This window comes from Ursus americanus, chromosome 3 (assembly GCF_024610735.1).
Source record: "Ursus americanus isolate L20-20 chromosome 3, mUrsAme1.1.p, whole genome shotgun sequence".
NCBI classification, from domain to species: Eukaryota; Metazoa; Chordata; class Mammalia; order Carnivora; family Ursidae; genus Ursus; species Ursus americanus.
Window position 1 is genome coordinate 69,431,124 of NC_142129.1, and position 21,424 is coordinate 69,452,547.

At 39.3% G+C, this 21,424-nt stretch overlaps 1 protein-coding gene across 4 annotated transcripts in view; it reads right to left on the reverse strand.

Moving 5' to 3' along the window:
- ANKIB1 (ankyrin repeat and IBR domain containing 1) overlaps positions 1–21,424 on the reverse strand; it is a 165,207-nt gene that overhangs the window by 58,497 nt on the left and 85,286 nt on the right. For all 4 annotated transcript variants that reach the window (XM_045793273.2, XM_045793271.2, XM_045793272.2 and 1 more), the window contains exons 5-6: positions 17,273–17,390; positions 10,881–11,089 (exon numbers count right to left, since the gene is read on the reverse strand). In XM_045793273.2, coding sequence (XP_045649229.2) covers positions 10,881–11,089; positions 17,273–17,390 — 327 coding nt within the window. The remainder of the gene's footprint in view (positions 1–10,880; positions 11,090–17,272; positions 17,391–21,424) is intronic.

A 21,424-nucleotide genomic window follows, 5' to 3' on the forward strand; every position in this document is an offset into this window, starting at 1 on the left:
GTGGCGAGAGTGGGCATCCTTGTTGTGTTCCTGATCTTAAGGGAAAGGCTTCCAGCTTTTCCCCATTGAGAATGATATTTGCGGTAGGCTTTTCATAGATGGCTTTTATGAGATTGAGAAATGTACCCTCTATTCCTACACTCTGAAGGGTTTTAATCAGGAAAGGATGCTGTATTTTGTCAAATGCTTTTTCTGCATCAATTGAGAGGATCATATAGTTCCTGAGTCTTTTCTTATTGATATGATGTATCACGCTGATTGATTTGCGAATGTTGAACCACGCTTGCATCCCAGGTATGAATCCCACTTGGTCATGATGGATAATCCTTTTATTTTTATTTTATTTTATTTTATTTTTTGCTTTATTTTTTTTTTATTTTCTTTTTTTTTTTTTTTTAAAGATTTTTTATTTATTTATTTGACAGAGACAGAGATAGCCAGCGAGAGAGGGAACACAAGCAGGGGGAGTGGGAGAGGAAGAAGCAGGCTCACAGCAGAGGAGCCTGATGTGGGGCTCGATCCCATAACGCCGGGATCACGCCCTGAGCCGAAGGCAGACGCTTAACCGCTGTGCCACCCAGGCGCCCCATATTTTTTTTTTATTTTCTTATATATTTCTTTTTTTTTTTATTAATAATGATTTTTTATTATATTATGTTAGTCACCATACAGTACATCCCCGGTTTTCGATGTAAGGCTCGATGATTCATTAGTTGTGTATAACACCCAGTGCACCATGCAATATGTGCCCTCCTTACTGCCCATCACCGGTCTATCCCATTCCCCCACCCCCCTCCCCTCTGTAGCCCTCAGTTTGTTTCTCATAGTCCATAGTCTCTCATGTTTCATTCCCCCTTCTGATTACCCCCCCTTTCTTTATCCCTTTCTTCCCCTACTGATCATTCTAGTTCTTATGTTCCATAGATGAGAGAAATCATATGATAGTTGTCTTTCTCTGCTTGACTTATTTCACTAAGCATTATCTCCTCCAGTCCCGTCCATGTTGTAGCAAATGTTGAGAACTCATTCTTTCTGATTGCTGAGTAATATTCCATTGTATATATGGACCACAACTTCTTAATCCAGTCATCTGTTGAAGGGCATCTCGGCTCCTTCCACAATTTAGCTATTGTGGACATTGCTGCTATGAACATTGGGGTGCATATGGCCCTTCTCTTCACTACGTCTGTATCTTTGGGGTAAACACCCAGTAGTGCAATGGCTGGATCATAGGGTAGCTCAATTTTTAACTTTTTAAGGGACCTCCACACGGTTTTCCAGAGTGGCTGTACCAACTTGCATTCCCACCAACAATGTAGGAGGGATCCCCTTTCTCCACATCCTCTCCAACAATTGTTGTTTCTTGCCTTGTCTATTTTTGCCATTCTAACTGGCGTAAGGTGGTATCTCAGTGTGGTTTTGATTTGAATTTCCTTGATGGCTAATGATTTTGAACATTTTTTCATGTGTCTGTTAGCCTTTTGTATGTCTTCATTGGAAAAGTGTCTGTTCATATCTTCTGCCCATTTTTTGATTTGTTTATTTGTTTCTCGTGTATTGAGTTTGAGAAGTTCTTTGTAGATCTTGGATACCAGTCCTTTATCTGTAGTGTCATTTGCAAATATATTCTCCCATTCCGTGGGCTGCCTCTTAGTTTTTCTGACTGTTTCCTTGGATGTGCAGAAACTTTTAATCTTGATGAAGTCCCACAAATTCATTTTATCTTTTGTTTCTCTTGCCTTTGGGGATGTGTCATGAAAAAGGTTGCTTTGGCTGATGTCGTAGAGGTTGCTGCCTATGTTCTCCTCTAGGATTTTGATGGATTCCTGTCTCACATCGAGGTCTTTCATCCATTTGGAGTTTATTTTTGTGTATGGTGTGAGATAGTGGTCAAGTTTCATTCTTTTGCATGTAGCTGTCCAATTTTCCCAGCACCATTTATTGAAGAGACTGTCTTTTTCCCACCGGATGTTTTTTCCTGCTTTATCAAAGATTAGTTGCCCAAAGAGCTGAGGGTCCATTTCTGGGCTCTCTATTCTGTTCCATTGGTCTATGTGTCTGTTTTTGTGCCAGTACCATGCTGTCTTTGTGATCACAGCTTTGTAGTGCAGCTCGAAATCCGGCATTGTGATGCCTCCAGCTTTGTTTTTCCTTTTCAACAGTTCCTTGGAGATTCGGGGTCTTTTCTGGTTCCATACAAATTTAAGGACTATTTGTTCCAGTTCTTTGAAAAACGTTCTCGGTATTTTGATCGGGATAGCATTGAAAGTGTAGATTGCTCTGGGTAGCATGGACATTTTAACTATGTTAATTCTTCCGATCCATGAGCATGGAATATCTTTCCATCTTTTTATGTCTTCCTCAATGTCTTTTAAGAGTGATTTATAGTTTCTAGAATAAAGGTCCTTTACGTCTGTGGTTAAGTTAATTCCAAGGTAACGTATGGTTTTTGGTGCTATTGTAAATGGGATGGATTCCCTAATTTCTCTTTCTTCGTTCTCGTTATTCGTGTACAGAAATGCAACTGATTTCTGAGCATTGATTTTGTATCCCGCCACGTTACTGAATTGCTCTATAACTTCTAATAGTTTGGGAGTGGCTTCTTTTGGGTTTTCCATATAGAGTATCATGTCGTCTGCGAAGAGAGACATTTTGACTTCTTCTTTGCCGATTTGAATACCTTTGATCCCTTTTTGTTGTCTGATTGCTGTTGCAAGGACTTCTAGTACTATGTTGAATAATAGTGGCGAGAGTGGGCATCCTTGTCGTGTTCCTGATCTTAAGGGAAACGCTTCCAGCTTTTCCCCATTGAGAATAATATTTGCAGTAGGCTTTTCATAGATGGCTTTTATGAGATTGAGAAATGTACCTTCTATTCCTACACTCTGAAGGGTTTTAATCAGGAAAGGATGCTGTATTTTGTCAAATGCTTTTTCGGCATCGATTGAGAGGATCATATGGTTCTTGAGTCTTTTCTTGTTGATATGATGTATCACGCTGATTGATTTGCGAATATTGAACCACGCTTGCATCCCAGGTATGAATCCCACTTGATCGTGGTGGATAATCCTTTTAATGAACTGTTGGATTCTATTAGCAAGTATCTTGTTGAGGATTTTGGCGTCCATATTCATTAGGGAAATCGGTCTGTAATTCTCCTTTTTGAGGGGGTCTTTGCCTGGTTTGGGGATCAAGGTAATATTGGCCTCATAGAATGAGTTTGGTAGCTTTCCTTCTGTTTCTATTTTTTGAAATAGCTTTAGGAGAATAGGTATTATTTCTTCTTTGAATGTTTGGTAGAATTCCCCAGGAAAACCATCCGGGCCTGGAGTTTTGTTATTTGGAAGGTTGTTTATCACTGACTCAATTTCTTCATAATTAATTGGCCTGTTTAAGGAATCAATTTCTTCCGGTTTCAATCTTGGTAGTTTATAGGTTTCCAGGAAGGATTCCATCTCTTCCAGATTGCTTAGTTTATTGGCATATAGCTGTTGATAAAAATTTCTAATAACCCTTCCAATTTCAATGGTGTTCGTCGTGACCTCTCCTTTTTCATTCATAATTTTAATAATCTGGGTCCTTTCTCTTTTCTTTTGGATAAGTCTTGCCAGTGGTCTGTCAATTTTATTGATTCTCTCCAAGAACCAGCTTCTAGTCCTGTTGATCTGCTCTACTGTACTTCTGGTTTCTGCTTGATTGATTTCAGCTTTAATTTTGGTCAACTGCTTCCTCGTGCGTGGATTAGGCCTGTCCCTCTGTTGCTGTTCCAGCTTCTTGAGGTGAGAATATAAAAACTGCATTTTAGATTTTTCTATTCTTTTGAGTGAGGCTTGGATGGCTATGTATTTCCCCCTTAGGACTGCCTTTGCAGTATCCCATAGGTTTTGGACTGTTGTATTTTCATTCTCATTGGTCTCCATAAATTGTTTAATTTGATTTTTGATTTCCTGGTTTATCGAGTCATTCCTGAGCAGGATGGTTCTTAGTCTCCAAGTGTTTGAGTTTCTTCCAAATTTTTCCTTGTGGTTGAGTTCCAATTTCAGAGCGTTGTGGTCTGAGAATATGCAGGGGATAATTTCAATCTTTTGGTATCGGCTGAGACCTGTTTTGTGTCCCAGAACATGGTCTATTCTTGAAAATGTTCCATGGGCATTAGAATAGAATGAGTATTCTTTGGTTCTGGGGTGTAGTGTTCTATATATATCTATGAGGTCCAACTCGTCGAGTATGGCATTCAAAGCCTTTGATTCTTTGCTTAGTTTTTGCCAGGGTGTTCTGTCTATTTCTGAGAGTGGAGTGTTGAGGACCCCTACTATTAATGTATTTTTATCTATATGTCTCTTTATTCTGGTTAAGAGTTGGCTTGTGTATCTTGCTGCTCCCCTGTTGGGGGCATATATATTTATAATTGTCATATCCACTTGTTGAATACTTCCTTTAAGAATAATATAGTGCCCTTCTGCATCTCTAACTATAGTCTGTAGTTTAAAATCCAATTTATCTGATATGAGAATTGCTACCCCAGCTTTCTTTTGAGGTCCATTTGCGTGATAGATGGTACTCCATCCCCTTACTCTCAGTCTGAATGCATCTTTGGGTTCGAAATGAGTCTCTTGTAGACAGCAAATGGATGGGTCATTTCTTTTTATCCAATCTGCAACCCTGTGGCGTTTGAAACCAGAATTTAAACCATTAATGTTCAGGCTGAGTACTGAGAGATATGCTTTTAATTCTGCCATGTTGTCAGTAAAGTCTTTGTTTGTATTGGCTGTGACTTTCTGTTTTGTATCACTCTTGGGGCCTTTTTACTTTTATAGAACCCCCCGTAATACCTCCTGTAGGGCTGGTTTCATGGTTACGAAATTGGCTAGTGACTGTCGATTCTGAAATGTCTTTATTTCTCCATCAATTCTGAATGACAGCCTTGCTGGATAAAGGATCCTTGGCTGCATGTTTTTCTCTGAAAGAGCTTTAAAAATGCTCCCCCAACCCTTTCTCTCATTCCAGGTCTGTGTTAGACAGGTCTGATGTAATTCTGATGTCTTTGCCTTGGTACGTGAGAAATTTCTTTGCCCTGGCCGCTTTCAATACTGTTTCCTTGGATCTCATATTTGCGAATTGCACTATGACGTGACGTGGTGTAGGTCTGTCATGGTTGAGCTTGGGAGGGGTCCTCTCTGCCTCTTGGACACGAATTTTTGTTTCCCTTGCTAGATTAGGGAAGTTTTCAGCTACAATTTGTTCAAATATCTCTTCTAGACCTCTGTTTTTCTCCACCCCCTCGGGGATGCCGATGATTCTAACATTGGATCGTTTTGTTGAGTCAGTAATCTCCCGTAGCCAACATTCGTGGGCGTGGATTTTTTTAAGACCATCTTCTATTTTTATTTTTTCCTCTATTAACCCATCCTCCAATTCACTAACCCTTTCCTCCGCTTCCGTGACCCTGGCCGTCAGAGCCTCTAGTTTTGCCTGCATTTGGCTCATAGAATTTTTAATTTCTGTCAAATTCGCTCTCATTTCCGCCCTTAGGGATTGTATATTCTCAGTAATATTTTCCTGAATACTTTTTTCAAGTCTACTCATTATCTTGACCATTGTTACTCTGAATTCCATTTCTGATAATTTGGTTACATCCATATCCGTTACTTCTGTGGCAGAGGCCACTGACTCACTGTCTTTTCTTTTCTGGGGGGGGCTTCTCCTTCTTGTCATTCTGATGAAGAGAGGTTGCGGGGTTTCCAGAGCCCAAAATTATTGACTGGGTCCCAGGCCGTGCCCCTTGTTTTATAGGGATCTTAGAGATGGGGGCTTCTTCTTTAAAGATTTTATTTATTTACTTATCTGAGAGAGGGAGACAGACAGTCAGCAAGAACGAAACAGAAGCAGGGGAGTGAGAGAGGAAGAAGCAGGCTCCCAGCGGAGGAGCCCGATGAGGGACTCCTTTCCGGAACGCCGGGATCACGCCCTAAGCCGAAGACAGGCGCTCAATGACGGCGCCACCCAGGCACCTCCGGTTGTGGGCTTCTTGATTTTTCAGCCTGCCTTCTGTGTTCTGGGGGAGGGGCCTGCCGCGCCGATACTCAGGCAGCCCTGTTTGGGTAGAGTCTCTGTGTCCCCTGCGAGGGAGGATGGGGATGGGCACTCTCTGAGCCGGTATTTCCAGGCTTTTGTTCTCTGGCGGCTTTCCCTGGCGGCCGGCTATGCCTCTTCTGAGAGTCAGAGCAGCAGAGGCTGCATTGTCGCAGAACAGAGGGATTGCGGCCCGTTCTCCACTGATGTTCTGGCCACTTTAACTCTGTTACTGTTGGTGCTGCTCAACCCTGCGGAGTCCCGGGATGTGCGCACCAACTCGGCGACCCTGCCCTCACTTCCAGGGCCGGCGGGTCTCTGTCCTTTGTGTTTCTAATGCCGCCAGCCACCGGCCGCCCCGTCTCTGTCCTTTGTGTTTCTAATGCCGCCAGCCACCGGCCGCCCCGCGCGCTCCCGGGTCTCCCGGTCTCAGTATATGCCTGGTGAGCACGCCTCGATTCCGGAGTTTCGTGAGAAGCCTGGTGGCGCGCGCACCCGGTTCAGGGTCTCAGTCTGCTGTTTCGCGGGTGCCGACTGCGAGTCCGCCCGCTCCCCCGTGCAGGTGGCCCGCCAGCCGCCAGCCGCCCCGCGCGCGCTCAGGGAGTTCCCGGTCTCAGTCTGGATCCCGTGAGCACACCGGGATTCCGGTGTTCCGGGAGATGCCTGGTGGCGCGGATAATCCTTTTAATGTTCTGTTGGATTCTATTAGCCAGGATCTTGTTGAGGATTTTGGCGTCCATATTCATTAGGGAAATCGGTCTGTAATTCTCCTTTTTGATGGGGTCTTTGCCTGGTTTGGGGATCAAGGTGATATTGGCCTCATAGAATGAGTTTGGTAGCTTTCCTTCTGTTTCTATTTTTTGAAATAGCTTTAGGAGAATAGGTATTATTTCTTCTTTGAATGTTTGGTAGAATTCCCCAGGAAAACCGTCCGGGCCTGGAGTTTTGTTATTTGGAAGGTTGTTTATCACTGATTCATTCTCTTCATAATTAATTGGCCTGTTTAAAAAACCAATTTCTTCCTGTTTCAGTCTTGGTAGTTTATAGGTTTCCAGGAAGGCCTCCATCTTTTCCAGATTGCTTAATTTATTGGCATATAGCTGTTGATAAAAGTTTCTAATAATCCTTCCAATTGCATTGGTGTTGGTTGTGACCTCCCCTTTTTCATTCATAATTTTATTAATTTGGGTCCTTTCTCTATTCTTTTGGATAAGTCTTGCCAGTGGTCTGTCAATTTTATTAATTCTTTCAAAGAACCAGCTTCTAGTCCTGTTGATCTGCTCTACTGTACTCCTGGTTTATAATTCATTCATTTCTGCTCTCATCCTGGTCAACTGCTTCCTCGTGCGTGGGTTAGGCCTATCTCTCTGTTGCTGTTCCAGCTTCTTTAGGTGAGAATATAAAAACTGCATTTTAGATTTTTCTATTCTTTTGAGTGAGGCTTGGATGGCTATGGATTTCCCCCTTAGGACTGCCTTTGCAGTATCCCATAGGGTTTGGACCGTTGTGTTTTCATTCTCGTTGGTCTCCATAAATTGCTTAAATTGATTTTTGATTTCCTGGTTTATTGAGTCATTCCTGAGCAGCATGGTTGTTAGTCTCCAAGTGTTTGAGTTTCTTCCAAATTTTTCCTTGTGGTTGAATTCCAATTTCAGAACGTTGTGGTCTGAGAATATGCAGGGGATAATTTCAGTCTTTTGGTATCGGTTGAGACCTGTTTTGTGTCCCAGAACATGGTCTATTCTTGAGAATGTTCCATGGGCATTAGAATAGAATGCATATTCTTTGGTTCTGGGGTGTAGTGTTCTATATATATATCTATGAGGTCCAATTTGTCGAGTATGGCATTCAAAGCTCTTGTTTCTTTGCTGATTTCTTGCTTAGGTGATCTGTCTATTGCTGATAGTGGAGTGTTGAGGTTCGCTACTATTAGCGTATTTTTAACTATATGTCTCTTTATTCTGGTTAAGAGTTGGCTTGTGTATCTTGCTGCTCCCCTGTTGGGGGCATATATATTTATAATGGTCATATCCACTTGTTGGATACATCCTTTAAGAATAATATAGTTCCTTTCTGTGTCTCTAACTGTAGTCTTTAGTTTAAAATCCAATCTGTCTGATATGAGAATTGCTACCCCAGCTTTCTTTTGAGGTCCATTGGCGTGAAAGATGGTATTCCATCCCTTCACTTTCAGTCTGAATGTATCTTTAGGTTCAAACTGAGTCTCTTGTAGACAGCAAATGGATGGGTCATGTCTTTTTATCCAATCTGCAACCCTGTGGCACTTTATGGGAGCATTTAGGCCATTTACATTGAGACTGATTATTGAGAGATATGATTTTAATGATGCCATGTTGCCAGTAAAGTCTTTGTTTCTATAGATTGTGACTTTCTGTTCTGTATCACTCTTGGGGCCTTTTTACTTTTATAGAACCCCCCTTAATATCTCCTGTAGGGCTGCTTTCGTGGTTACGAAATTGGTCAGTGACTGGCGATTCTGGAAGGTCTTTATTTCTCCATCCATTCTGAATGACAGCCTTGCTGGATAAAGGATCCTTGGTTGCATGTTTTTCTCTGAAAGAGTTTTAAAAATGCCCCCCCCCCCCAACCCTTTCTCTCATTCCAGGTCTGTGTAGACAGGTCTGACGTAATTCTGATACCTTTGCCTTGGTACGTGAGAAATTTCTTTGCCCTGTACACTTTCAATACTGTATCCTTGGATCTAATATTTGCGAATTGCACTATGATGTGACGTGGCGTAGGTTTGTCGTGGTTGAGCTTGGGAGGGGTCGTCTCTGCCTCTTGGATACGAATGTTTGTTTCCCTTGCTAGATTAGGGAAGTTTTCAGCAACAATTTGTTCAAATATCTCTTCTAGACCTCTGTTTTTCTCCACCCCCTCGGGGATGCCTATGATTCTGATATTGGAATGTTTCATTGAGTCAGTAATCTCCCGTAACCTACATTCCTGTGGGTGGATTTTTTTGAGTCCAGATTCTATTTTAGTTTTTTCTTCTACTAACCCATCCTCCAACTTACCGATTTATTCTTCTGCCTCATTTACCCTGGCCGTCAGAGCCTCTAATTTTGATTGCATTTGGCTCATAGAATTTTTAATTTCTGCCAAATTTGCTCTCATTTCCGCCCTTAGAGATTTATATTCTCATTAACATTTTCGTTAATACTTTTTTCAAGTCTACACATCATCTTGACCATTGTTACTCTGAATTCCATTTCTGATAATTTGGTTATATCCATATCCATTAGTTCTGTGGCAGAGGCCACAGACTCATTGTCTTTTTTTTGCTGGTGGGGATTTTTCCTTCTCGTCATTCTGATGAGGAGAGGTTGCAGGGTTGTCCAGAGCCCAAATTATTGACCGGAACCCAGGCCGTGCGCCCTTGTTTTATAGGGATCTTAGGGATGTGGGCTTCTTCATTTTTCAGCCTGCCTTCTGGGGGAGGGGCCTGCCACGCTGATACTCAGGCAACCCTGTTTGGGTAGAGTCTCCGTGTCTCCTTCGAGGGGGGATGGGGATGGGCACGCTGTGAGCTGGTATTTCCAGGCTTTTGTTCTCTGGCAGCTTTCCCTGGCGGTTTGCTGTGCCTCTTCTGAGAGTCAGAGCAGCAGTGGCTGAATCTCAGCCTCTGTTTCAGAACAGAGGAGATCGTGGACTGTTCTCCACTGATGTTCTGGCCACTTTAACTCTGTTTCTGTTGGTGCTGCTCAACCCTGCAGTGTCCCGTGATGTGCGCCCCACACCCGGCGTCCCAGCCCTCACTTCCAGGGCCGGCGTGTCTCTGTCCTTTGTGTTTCTAACACCACCAGCCGCCAGCCACCAGCCATTCCCGCGCGCTCCAGAGCTCCGTTTCAGTGTGGTTCGCGCCCACTCCAGAGCTCTGGTTTTGTCGTGCACGTTCCCCGGCTCACAGTCTCAGACTGCTCTCTCGTGAGTGCCGGTCCTCGAGTCCGCCCCCATTCCCGTGCAGGTGGCTACCGCCTCCCGGCACCCAAACGCAGTGGCTCCCTCCCCCTTCCGTTTATCTTCCGATATCTGTGCTCGGTTTCACGGCTCCCCACTTGGTACCTCAATACTCAGCGCTGGAGATGTTCATTTGTAGAGATCCAGATGTATCTTCCTGCGTCTCAGGCTGATTCTGTAGATGTTCAGGCTGGTCTGGTACCTATCGAGCTCGACTCAGGGGACCGGCTGAAAAAGGGGTCCCCTACTCCTCTGCCATCTTAACTCCTCTCCCAAACTCAACTTTTAATATTTCAATATGGTGTATTTAAACTTTAAGCACCTAGAGATTTTAAGTGTAAATATAGTAGATGGCTTTCTCAAACTCTCTTATGTTTTGTTTTGAAATGAGAAAAGAAAACCTTTTGTTTTTCAATCTGTAATTCAGAGATAACAAAAATATTCTGTGATAATAAATATTTACCAAAGGGTGAAATAACTGAACCCTTTAAGAAGGGTATAGGATTCAATTACAAGAATATGCTAGAGGTTCCTTGAAACAATATATATATTTTTTGAGAAAATGAAAGCATGGGGATAGGGGGAGGGGCAGAAGAAGGAGGAGAGGGAGAGAAAGAGAATCTTAAGCAGGCTCCACACCCAGCACCGAGCCCGACATGGGTCTTGATCTCACAACCCTGAGATCGTGACCCAAGCCGAAACAAGGAGTTGGCTGCTTAACCGACTGAGACACCCAGGTGCCCCTTCCATGAAACAATATTAAATAATTTGAAAGTTAAAAGACTAAACATAAAACTATGGGAAGTACACTGAATACTGAGCCATACCAAACTGGTGTCCAAATCCCCAGGAGATAAACTTATTTCATCTGGAGAGGTGACAGAAGAGCGTGTAGTCCTTGGAGTTCTTGGAGAAGGGAGTGTGTCCCAGGCATTATATCCACTTGGTGGTGGAGTTGGCATCTGAACACCTGATCGTTGGCAGCAGTTCTCTGGGTTGGACATCCAAGCTTCAAGTAATTTCTCCCTGTCCCAGTCTTTAAGAAAAATGGAACAGATATCTCTCAAAAACAGGAAATATGTTGATGTTTTAAGAGTTTCATAATAACAAAATAAAGTGAGGATAAATTAAAGAGATGTAGGCCATCTAAAGGAAGGAAAATTATTTATATCAAATTAGTAATTACAAATGAATATTCAGGTAAATTATATCCACTAATAAATAAGCACATATATTAAAAATATATAAATATATATTAATATTAATAAGTATATATTAATAAATATAAATATATATAAATATATGTATATATATAAGATATATATGTGTATATATGTATATATATATTTATTTTTTTATTTAATGTAGGCTCTATGCCCAGCGTGGTGCCTAACACAGGCCTTGAACTCATGACCCTGAGATTGAGACCTTAGCTGAGATAAAGAGCTGGATGCTTAACTGACTAACCATTCAGGTGCCCCAAACCCCGAATATTTTTAAACAGAATTTAAACTTTCATAATCTACTGTGGCTTACAACTATGTCAATATCTAACAATATCATCAAAATTTCCAGTCATTACTACTAATAATCAAAAGAGGTACCTCACACATCATCTCTGGAAGTTACTCAATTTTTCACGGTATAGATCTGACTTAGCCATTTTACTCTTTTCAAGAAAAATATGTAAAATTTGCAATTGGTTTCACTGGTGTCAAGTTGTAAAATAATTACATAGCGTACTATAAACACGTCAAAGTGCCAATGAGTCCAAAAAGCATTTGAAAGCAGAAGAAACTTCCGAGGGGATTATGGTTATAAAGTTTCACTGCATTAGGTATACATTCTGTATACTAAAGTTCAGAGCCATAAAAACCTAACCCATAAAAAAATAAATAAATACATCCAATTATTTTGCTGTTTTACACATATTATTTCATTTGTTCCTCCTAACAAATGTTTCCATCATTATTTAGGTGAAGAAAGAAGGACTCAGGGAAGTTATATAACTTGCCTAGGCTCACACAGATAGTGCGGGATTTGAAACTAATTTCTGTGATTCTAAATCCTGTTTTCTTTCCACTATAGCACAATGAAGTATAGAGTCAAGAGTAGTATAGAGTCAATTATTCAATGTAGGCCCATTCTATATAATTTTACAGCTCTACAACAAATAGCTGTGGAAATGTTCTATGCAAGACTTTTCTCAACCGTATTAAATCAGTGTATTTGATGGTTTTAGCAGGATAATTATGATTTAGAGATGTAATACAGATAGAACGAGTGTATTTCCAGCTGTGTAAACCATATGAGCAGGGCACAGAAGTATAATGAAGAGACGTGAGCAGTTCTGTAAAGTTACAGCATACCATGTTGTCGTTTGAGAAGATGGAAAATAAGACTGGAAAAGGGGTCAGATTACAAAGAGGAAGAAAAATCTAAGAAGTGAAAAAAACTGCATTCCAGGAAATGTAGCTACATGGATGTTAGTGCTTTGATAGGTCATTACTTACTTTAAAAAGTTAAAATTACTTTTCTTAGACCAGTGAGATTATTTTTCAAAAGTACCCACTATGTCACTTTTTAATAAAGGAAAAAAGAACTATAATTTCTATAAACAGATACTAAATATGCTAAATTTTAGTCTTATTTACTATAAATATTTTCAGCACAACTTCTGCTTGGATTGTATTGCATCATTCACTTAGCAAAATATTTACTGAATGTCTTTTTGGTGCCATGCACTGTGTCAGGCAGTAGGGATACAATGGGAGGAAAAATCTGGCAGGATTCCTGCTTTCATGAAACTTACAGTCTAGCAAGGAAAAAGACATTAAGTAAAAGAATCATCACTGTCAGAGTGCCATGAAGGACAGGTAGAGACTTCCCAGCAGAGAAGGTGACTCTGGGGAAATAGCCTGAAGTGGATAACTGAAAGATGAGTGGGAGTCAAATAGTAAAAGGGAGGGGGAAAGACACTCTAGACAGGCAGTACACAGCATGTTCACAGTCCCTGTGGTAGGAGGGAAAATGGCATCCTTGTGAAATTAAAAAGGTTAATGTAGCTATAGCATGGAGAGCACAGGGAAAGCACTGCATGAGATGAGTGCTGAAAAAATAGGCAGGGGCTAAATCATGCAGGACTTTTTAATAACACTTCCATCGTCGGCTCAGGAGTGATAGGAAGTCACTGAGAAGCTGAGCTTCGGGTTAGGAAGGACAGGATGTCATGATCAGATCTGAAAAGATCATTTTGACTATAACAAAGAAACTAGATAGGGCAGGAGTAGAGGAAACACAATCCAAATAGGAGGGTAATGGGTAGTATAAGTGAGAGATAATGGAAGTGAGGGCTAGGTGGAGATAAAGAGAAAGAGAGGTTTAACACATGGAAGGTGAAAGTGACAATTTGGTGACAATAGGACATAGAGTCTGAAGGACAGGATATATGAAAGTTGGAGTCCGAGGTTTACCCAGCTGGTTGGCACCTATGTAAATAGGGAATGCGAGAGAATCAGGTACAGGTGGAAGTGCACAATTTTAGTTTTAGACATAATGAGTTTAAGGTGCTTTTGAGATATCCTAGAGATGCTTTAAAATAGGCAGTTATATACAAGGGTGTGGAGCTAAGACAAGAAGTCTAGTCCAGAGGGAGAAATCTGTACCTATAGAAACCTTGGAAGAAGATATCATTTCCTAGGAAGAGAGCAGAGTGAGAAGATGTAGACCACTGATGTTTAATTGCCTAGAGAAGATGATGAGTCTTCAAAGGAGCTTTAAAAATACTTCAGGATAAACTAATTCGAAGCATAAGCAAATTACCCTTGGTCTCGTATTTTGTAAATTTTACTTATTTTCTTATTTGGTAGCATTCAATTATATGTTACTTGTATTACTGAGGAAATACTCAGAGAATGACCTCTGTATTCCTAACAGAGTCTTCCGTTAAAAGTCAATTACTGCTCAGTAAATACTGCCAAACATTTCTGTTTAATGTTTAATTTCTGCTTAATCTAGGTCAACTTCATTACCTTGGGACTAAAATTTGACAACAGATAATATAATACTCAACTCTACTTTCCTGTGTAAAGCTGAGTGAATGTTACTGAGGATATAATCTATAAATCTTCCAAATAGTTCAGTTTAATAGCTCTGAAGCAGAGCCTATCCTGGTTTTGAGAGCAATTACTCTATACTGTAGTTCTCTGTACTGTTTTATTCACTACCATCAGTTATCTCTGTAAATCTTATTTGATTATCAAATGTCACTGTTACTGGTATTACCCAAACAATAAAGATGTCCATTTGAAAACCTGCTGGCCTCTATTTTATGCTTAAATAGGGAAATGAAATATAGAACTATTAAGTAAGTTATCAAAAAAGTTATCACAGAATAGATAATACCAAATAAAAAATTCAATTGGATTATCATCTTATTAGAACTAACCCCTACTTTGTAAAAGAACTAACTCAGGAAAATATCAATGGAGCAAAAATGGAGTTGATCATTTTTTTAGGGGGGGAGGGGCAGCAGGGGAGAGAGAGTGAATCCTACGCAGACTCCATGTTCAGCATGGAGCTTGACGTGGGGCTCGATCTTACAACCCTGAGATCATACCTGAGCTGACATCAAGAGTTGGATGCTTAACAAACTGAGCCACCCAGGTGCCCCTAGAGTTGATCATTTAATGATACTTGATGACACAATATAAACAAATAGAGATGAAAATGTTCCTTTTAAAAATTTTTGGTAAAGTTAGCCTTAGATTCTTTATATATTGTAACTTAGAGCTGTGATACTTCATGGAACTTAGATTCTCTATATATTGTGACTCAGAGTTATGATACATTATCTAGGTGAATGTAGATACCTGCGGCAGAAATGGTTATAAGTACACAAAAAATGCTCCAGTGTAGAACTGTTGCTTGCAGTTAAGTGTGGCCAAGCGACTGAATTCTGGGCAACAGAATATGTGCAGGAGTAATGTACATATAAATAACACTTCAGGTATATTATTCATTCTATAACCATTTTCTGAGAGCTTAACATATGTCAGGTACTGTGGAGACAAAAAACATTAAAAGCTACCCTCTAAGAGCTCCCAGGTTAATCTAGAGGAAAAGCAAATAAAGAGATTACTATAAAACTGTATTGTAACTGTATGACACAGGATGTAGTAGGAACAGACAGGAAGGGTCTCAGTGCAGACTTGGGAACACATAAGCAGAAAAGGTTTCCTGGAAGACATGGTTTCTATGGACAAGCAAGAGTGGGTAAGTAAAGAAATGGGGAGATGACAGCCCAGGTAAAGAAATCTGGGTCACAAAGGTCTACTAAAGAGTTGGAAGGCTTTTAGTCTGTGGAAGGCCAGTGAAGGGTTTTGCAGCAAGGGAGTGACATGCTCAAATGTGCATTTTAAAAGAACAGTCTAATGGCAATATGAAAAATTAATAGGGTGAAAGAAGAATGACAACACTGGAGACCAGGACGCAGGAGACTATGATTTAGATAGAAACTAATGACGGCCTGGATTTAAGTCAGTGGCAATGGGATGGAAAGAGCTAGAGAAGGAGTTTGGGGGGGGGGGGGATGAGAGACACTTAAGAAGAGAAATGATGAGACTGTGGCCAAATGTAACAGGCATGGTGGAGTGAAGTATGACTTTCAAGTTTTTGGCAGGGTAATTTGATGAATGCGATGCTTGTGTATTAAGATAGTGGGAGAAAAGAGGAGTTTAGGTGTGGACATCCTTAGGTTGAGGAAAGAATGTTAGACATTTAGAAACCCAACCTCAAATACTTTATTAAAGTCAGGTTGTAGATACAGTCTTTATTGTTTGGGTGATTTTTGAACCTTCGGTTTCATTAGATAAACGTGTATAGCAATGTTTCTCCGAGAACTGGTCCACTTGGTAGGCGTCTTTACAACATGTATTTTTAAGCCTCACCCGTCACCTAATGACTTAGACTCTCTGGAAATAGTCTAGGGATCTCTGGTTAGTTTCTCAGGCAATCCTTATTTATACTAAAATTTATGAGCCACTGGTATATAAAGTGGAAATAATCTAAAGTACAGAACCCTAGGAAATATCAATATTGAAGATAGGGATTCTAGAAAGTTATATACTGAATTATTTACAGTGATGACCAAGGGGCGATGAAGTACGGAATTTTAAAATTCCTTCTGATCAAAAGATTACATAAAAAAATTTGGAAGTTGACACTCTATTTTAGTATAGATGATACAGATTTATAGTTCAAACAGCCAGAAAGGCCAGGCAGAATAGCCATTTACCTTTCTCTTTTTAAAAATAATAAATCAGAAGAAACTAATCTTTAAAACCAGCCAAAACAACAAATATGAACTGTGCAACGACAGGGTCCAACTCAGCATGTGACAACTACCAGAATGGCTGCCTTAAGTATCACGAAGAACTTGAAACAAGCTGAGCAGTTTTCCTAAGTAAAGTTGGTAATGTCCTTAAAAACAACAACAAAAAACCCCAAAACAAAAAAAATTAAAAGGGATAATATGTTCTTATGTTGACTCCATAATTTCACTTTGTACATTTCATGGTGAGAAACAGCTTTTATATAAAATAAATGTAACTGACAGTACTAGTAACACAATTGTTAGGTATTTAATTGACCTTAGTAATAACTAATGTTAAAACTAGGACTAGGACTATGGATTCCAACTTTGAACCCTGCTAAAATCAGGCACATTTCTAAAATTAGACAATCCATAAGCTGATTTAGTAGCTTGGTTTTTTTTTTTTTTTTTTAAAGAATTTATTTATTTATTCGACAGAGATAGAGACAGCCAGCGAGAGAGGGAACACAAGCAGGGGGAGTGGGAGAGGAAGAAGCAGGCTCATAGCGAAGGAGCCTGATGCGGGGCTCGATCCCATAACGCCAGGATCACGCCCTAAGCCGAAGGCAGATGCTTAACCGCTGTGCCACCCAGGCGCCCCTAGTAGCTTGGTTTTTAAACACAAATTTCCCATTTCTCCTCTATGATTTATAGCCAGTTTATACTCCAAAATACAGAATGTTCTGAGGATGTTGGGTACTGCAGTAACCACTACACAAAAAACAACTTAGGCTTGTTTAACAAACTATTTTGTTTTATATTGAAATAGTAATATAGCCATATTTTAATTCTGGAAAGTTTCAAAAGGCACCCATGTTATCAGAAGCATAAGACACTTTTCATTACCATGAGCTCGAAGTAAAGCTTCAGCAGTAAACAATGGAGCCTGAAGCATGTCTGCAGTCTCCACAATAAGCATATCTTTCAATCTACGAAGATCCTGAGGCCTTAATCCTTCATATGGCTTTGAAAAGAAGAAAATCAAGTTAAATTGGCTGTTACACTCTTAGGAAATCCTAAATGCCTATAAACAAATATATATAATAATCATTTAATTCAATCTTCTTGTTTCAGTTTGATTACTGAAGTTAAAAAGACTCTGTGTGCTCCACTATCATGGACCTCCAACTACTGTTTCACAAGTCTTACATAAGCTAGAAAGTGGAATGCCAAGGTTCACGCAACCTTATTATTCTAAAATAAAGGCACCATACTATAATAAGAACATCTTACTTTACAATTTTAAGAATCTGGGTAAGACAAAAAACACCACCATTGAGCAATAATCATGACTAAAGTTCTCAAGTATTTTTATCCAGTCTTTGCTTTATACAAATCAATTATACATGTAAATATATAAACGTTCATTGAGTTTAACCACCAAACAGTTACACTTATTAAGATCCAACTTGGATTATTAGTGGGATTATATGATACTTCTTAATTAACCTGGGGAAATGTGACTATGCCATACTATTCAGAGTTCTTAGTCATAAACATATTATCTCTGTTTATTCAAGTGTTCGTTAATGCTCTTTATATAGGTACTATATCATCTTATGTTTTTTATTCTTTTGTTATCTTTTATCTTTGCTTTTAACAGAAAAGATATAAAGAATTTAAATTACAAGTGTTTCACTCTTCAGAAACAATTACTGTTAACATTTTTGCCATACTTGTTCAAGTCCTTTTTAAAACAAAGTGAAACAAAAGAAGCAATATTTTATACAGTAGTCTCCCCTCCACCTTCATCCATTGGAGAATGTGTGTCTCAATACTCCCCACCATGGAGCCCTGAAACCATGGATAGTACTGAACCCTGTAATACTGTTTTTCCCTATACATACATACTTATGATAAAGTTTAATTTATAAATTAGGCACAGTAAGAGATTAACAACAATAATAAAATAGAACAATTACAATACACTGTAGTTGTTGTATGGATGTGGTTTCTGTCTCTCAAAATATCTTATTGGACTGTGCTCACCCTTCTTGTGATGAAGTGAGATGATAAAATGACTGTGTGATAAGATCAAGTGAGGTGAATAACATAGGCATGTTGATACAGTGTTAGGCTACTATTGACCTTCTGAGATAATGTCAGAAGGATCCTCAGAAGGAAGATCATTTGCTTCTGGATTGACTGCAGGTAACAGAAGGAGGGGACAAGGGGGGATTATGTAAAAGCTAAAATAATCTGTGATATGTTTTCCCCATTACATTTCCCTAATTCTCTCCATCCTTGCCTATGGAAATCACTATCATGAATTTGATGTATGGTTGTCATAACATTATAGGATAACATTATATATATTTAGGCAATTCCCTTTTATTTTTACTCAATACTGCATTAACATTGATACATTATCTATTTCAATTCTTTTAAACAGTTGTAACCAGCTTACTACAGTAAGCATAGACTAAAGGCCAAAGACGAATGCTTAAAAAGCAGTAGAAATTCCCGACAATTGAGGATGTCCTCTTGCAGCACATATCACAGTCTCCAGAGAACTCTGGACAATTACCAAACCTCATCCATTTTTGTAGATTTACAGATATTTTAGAATAAGATACTGTCTTTATTTCTTGCTTCATTTTTGTGGGGTATTGTGGAAACCATTTCATCAATTCCTTTTTTTTTTTTTTAAGATTTATTTATTTGAGAGAGAAAGAGAAAGAGAGACACCGCACGTGTGAGGGAAGGGGCAGAGGGAGAGAGGCAGAGCAGACTCTCCATTCAATGGGGAGCCCGATGGGGAGGGGAGGGAGGCTCAATCCCATGCCCACGAGATTATGACCTGAGCCAAAACCAAGAGTCAGAGGCTTAACCAACTGAGCCACTCAGGTGCCCTCCCTTCATCAATTCTTATTTAACCACATATGACTGCGATTCTGTTCAATGGGGATAATTTTTCTCAGTTGACTTGATAAATTTCCTGACCTTTACAATCCCCAAATTATCATGTACAGTTTGCTTTTCAGCTAATTTATGAACCACACTTTCCCTTGCAAAAATCTAAGAAATCCTTTTATGGTTAAATTTATGGTACTCACTCCAGTATAGAACTTACAGACTATGTAGAACATTACTTCTAAAAAATGTGTTCCAAGTTCAGACTTGGGATTCCAAGTACCTCTCCTGCCTCAGCAATGAGAATGGGTATTTCCTGATATTCCTAGTGGTGGCAACTGAATATTTCCTGGTATTATTTCCTAAATATTCTTTTTATTTTTTAAGGTTTTATTTGAATTACAGTTAGTTGACATAGAGTATAATATTAGTTTCAGGTGTACAATACAGTGATTCAACACTTCCATATAACATCTGGTCTAAATGATCTTTTTAAAATTAGCTATCATTCTACTTTATTTGTGTTAGCCAAAGAGATTTGATTTTAGATATGTTAAAAAAGAGAATATAAAGCAATCTACATGGATTAAGTTTTTAAAAATTCAGTTTTAAATTTAGGTTTAAAGAAAATGGAAGAAAAATAGTTCTTGAAGGAGAAAGACCTACTGCCTTCAGGAACATGTAACATATTCACTCCGAATCTCTGCAAGAGAACTGTAATTAGGTCATGTGAAGCATTTCAATACATTGCTCAGTCCCAAGTGGGCACTAGCCCTCTCTTCCGCAGGAAGGATTAAAATGAAGGTGCCTTTCTCTTTCTTATTGCAAAGATAAACTGCTTCTATTTTCAGATAAAACACAATCTAGAAATAACCTTCAAAGCAGTCAGTACAAATACACAGAAAGAAAAAGGAAACTAATAAAAGTACCTCTTTTGCATCAGTGCATACTTCTGCTACCAAAATACCACTGAAAAAAATATGAGAGCCCAACATACAAACTGTACCCCTTCCCCTTTGACTATCATGTATAAAGTGATAGTATCTTCAAAAACTGTTTCAGAAAAGACTATGACAAAGTATTTACGAAAGAAGAATATGTTTTTATTTCTTTGCACAATGAAAACAGCTTTTCCCAATTATATAGATAAAACATACTTGTTAAAAAATGAAAAAATTGTTAAAAATGTATATTCATATTTATATATTAGTAATTGTTAAATTACTAATATATCAGTAATTGTTAAATATATTAGTATATTTTATATATATATTAGCATATATTAGTAATTGTTAAAATTTATATTAGTAAATATAAACCTATTATATATTAGTAATTGTTATTATTTTAACAAATATATTAGTAATTGTTAAAATTTTAGAAGATGTGAAAGGCACTCAGGGAACAAAGAGAATATTTCTAATTCCTCTCAATATCATTAGTCTTTCATTAGCTGATTCATGAGCTTAGCCTGGAAGAGAGAGGGGAAAGAATAGCTAGAGTAAGTCTTCGGATTCTCAGACCCTTCCCTTTGTTTCAGTTTCCTCTCTTCTTACTTGGCTGCTCTCTCCTGGAATCAAGGCCTGGTCTACCCTGATCTGTACTTTGATCTCAGAGGAAGGCAGCTGCTTGTGCACAGTAGGCTAAACCTGCTAACCAGGGAAGCCAGCTAAGGCAATGTCCACCATATGGGTGCCCTGCCAGAAAAAGAGCCTGAGCCTTCCTGAGTTATAGACTGGGAGAGGAACTGGGAGGGGGGATTCTTTAGATGGCTTTCATAGCAACATCTTTTTCCATTTTTCCCTTCATTTACCCACATATAGTCACACAGTCTAGTCCTACCGAGCCTGACCCCTGCTAGGTCCAATATTCACTAGTTTCTCTGCTCTGTCTTTACAGGTTTATGTAAATTAAATACACTCTTCCCAGCCATCACTTCAACACATCACCTTGTTTTTGTTTCCTTATAGCAGTTACCACTCTCACAAATTGTGTTCATTTACTTTTTAACCTCATTGTGTGCATCTATATTGATGCTAGAACGTAAGCACCTAGAGGGCAGGGGCTTATCTTTGTTCCTCACTGTATCCTCAAGCTCTTAAAACAGTGTCTGGAAGAGTAGTCAGTCACTGAGTTTTGTTGAAT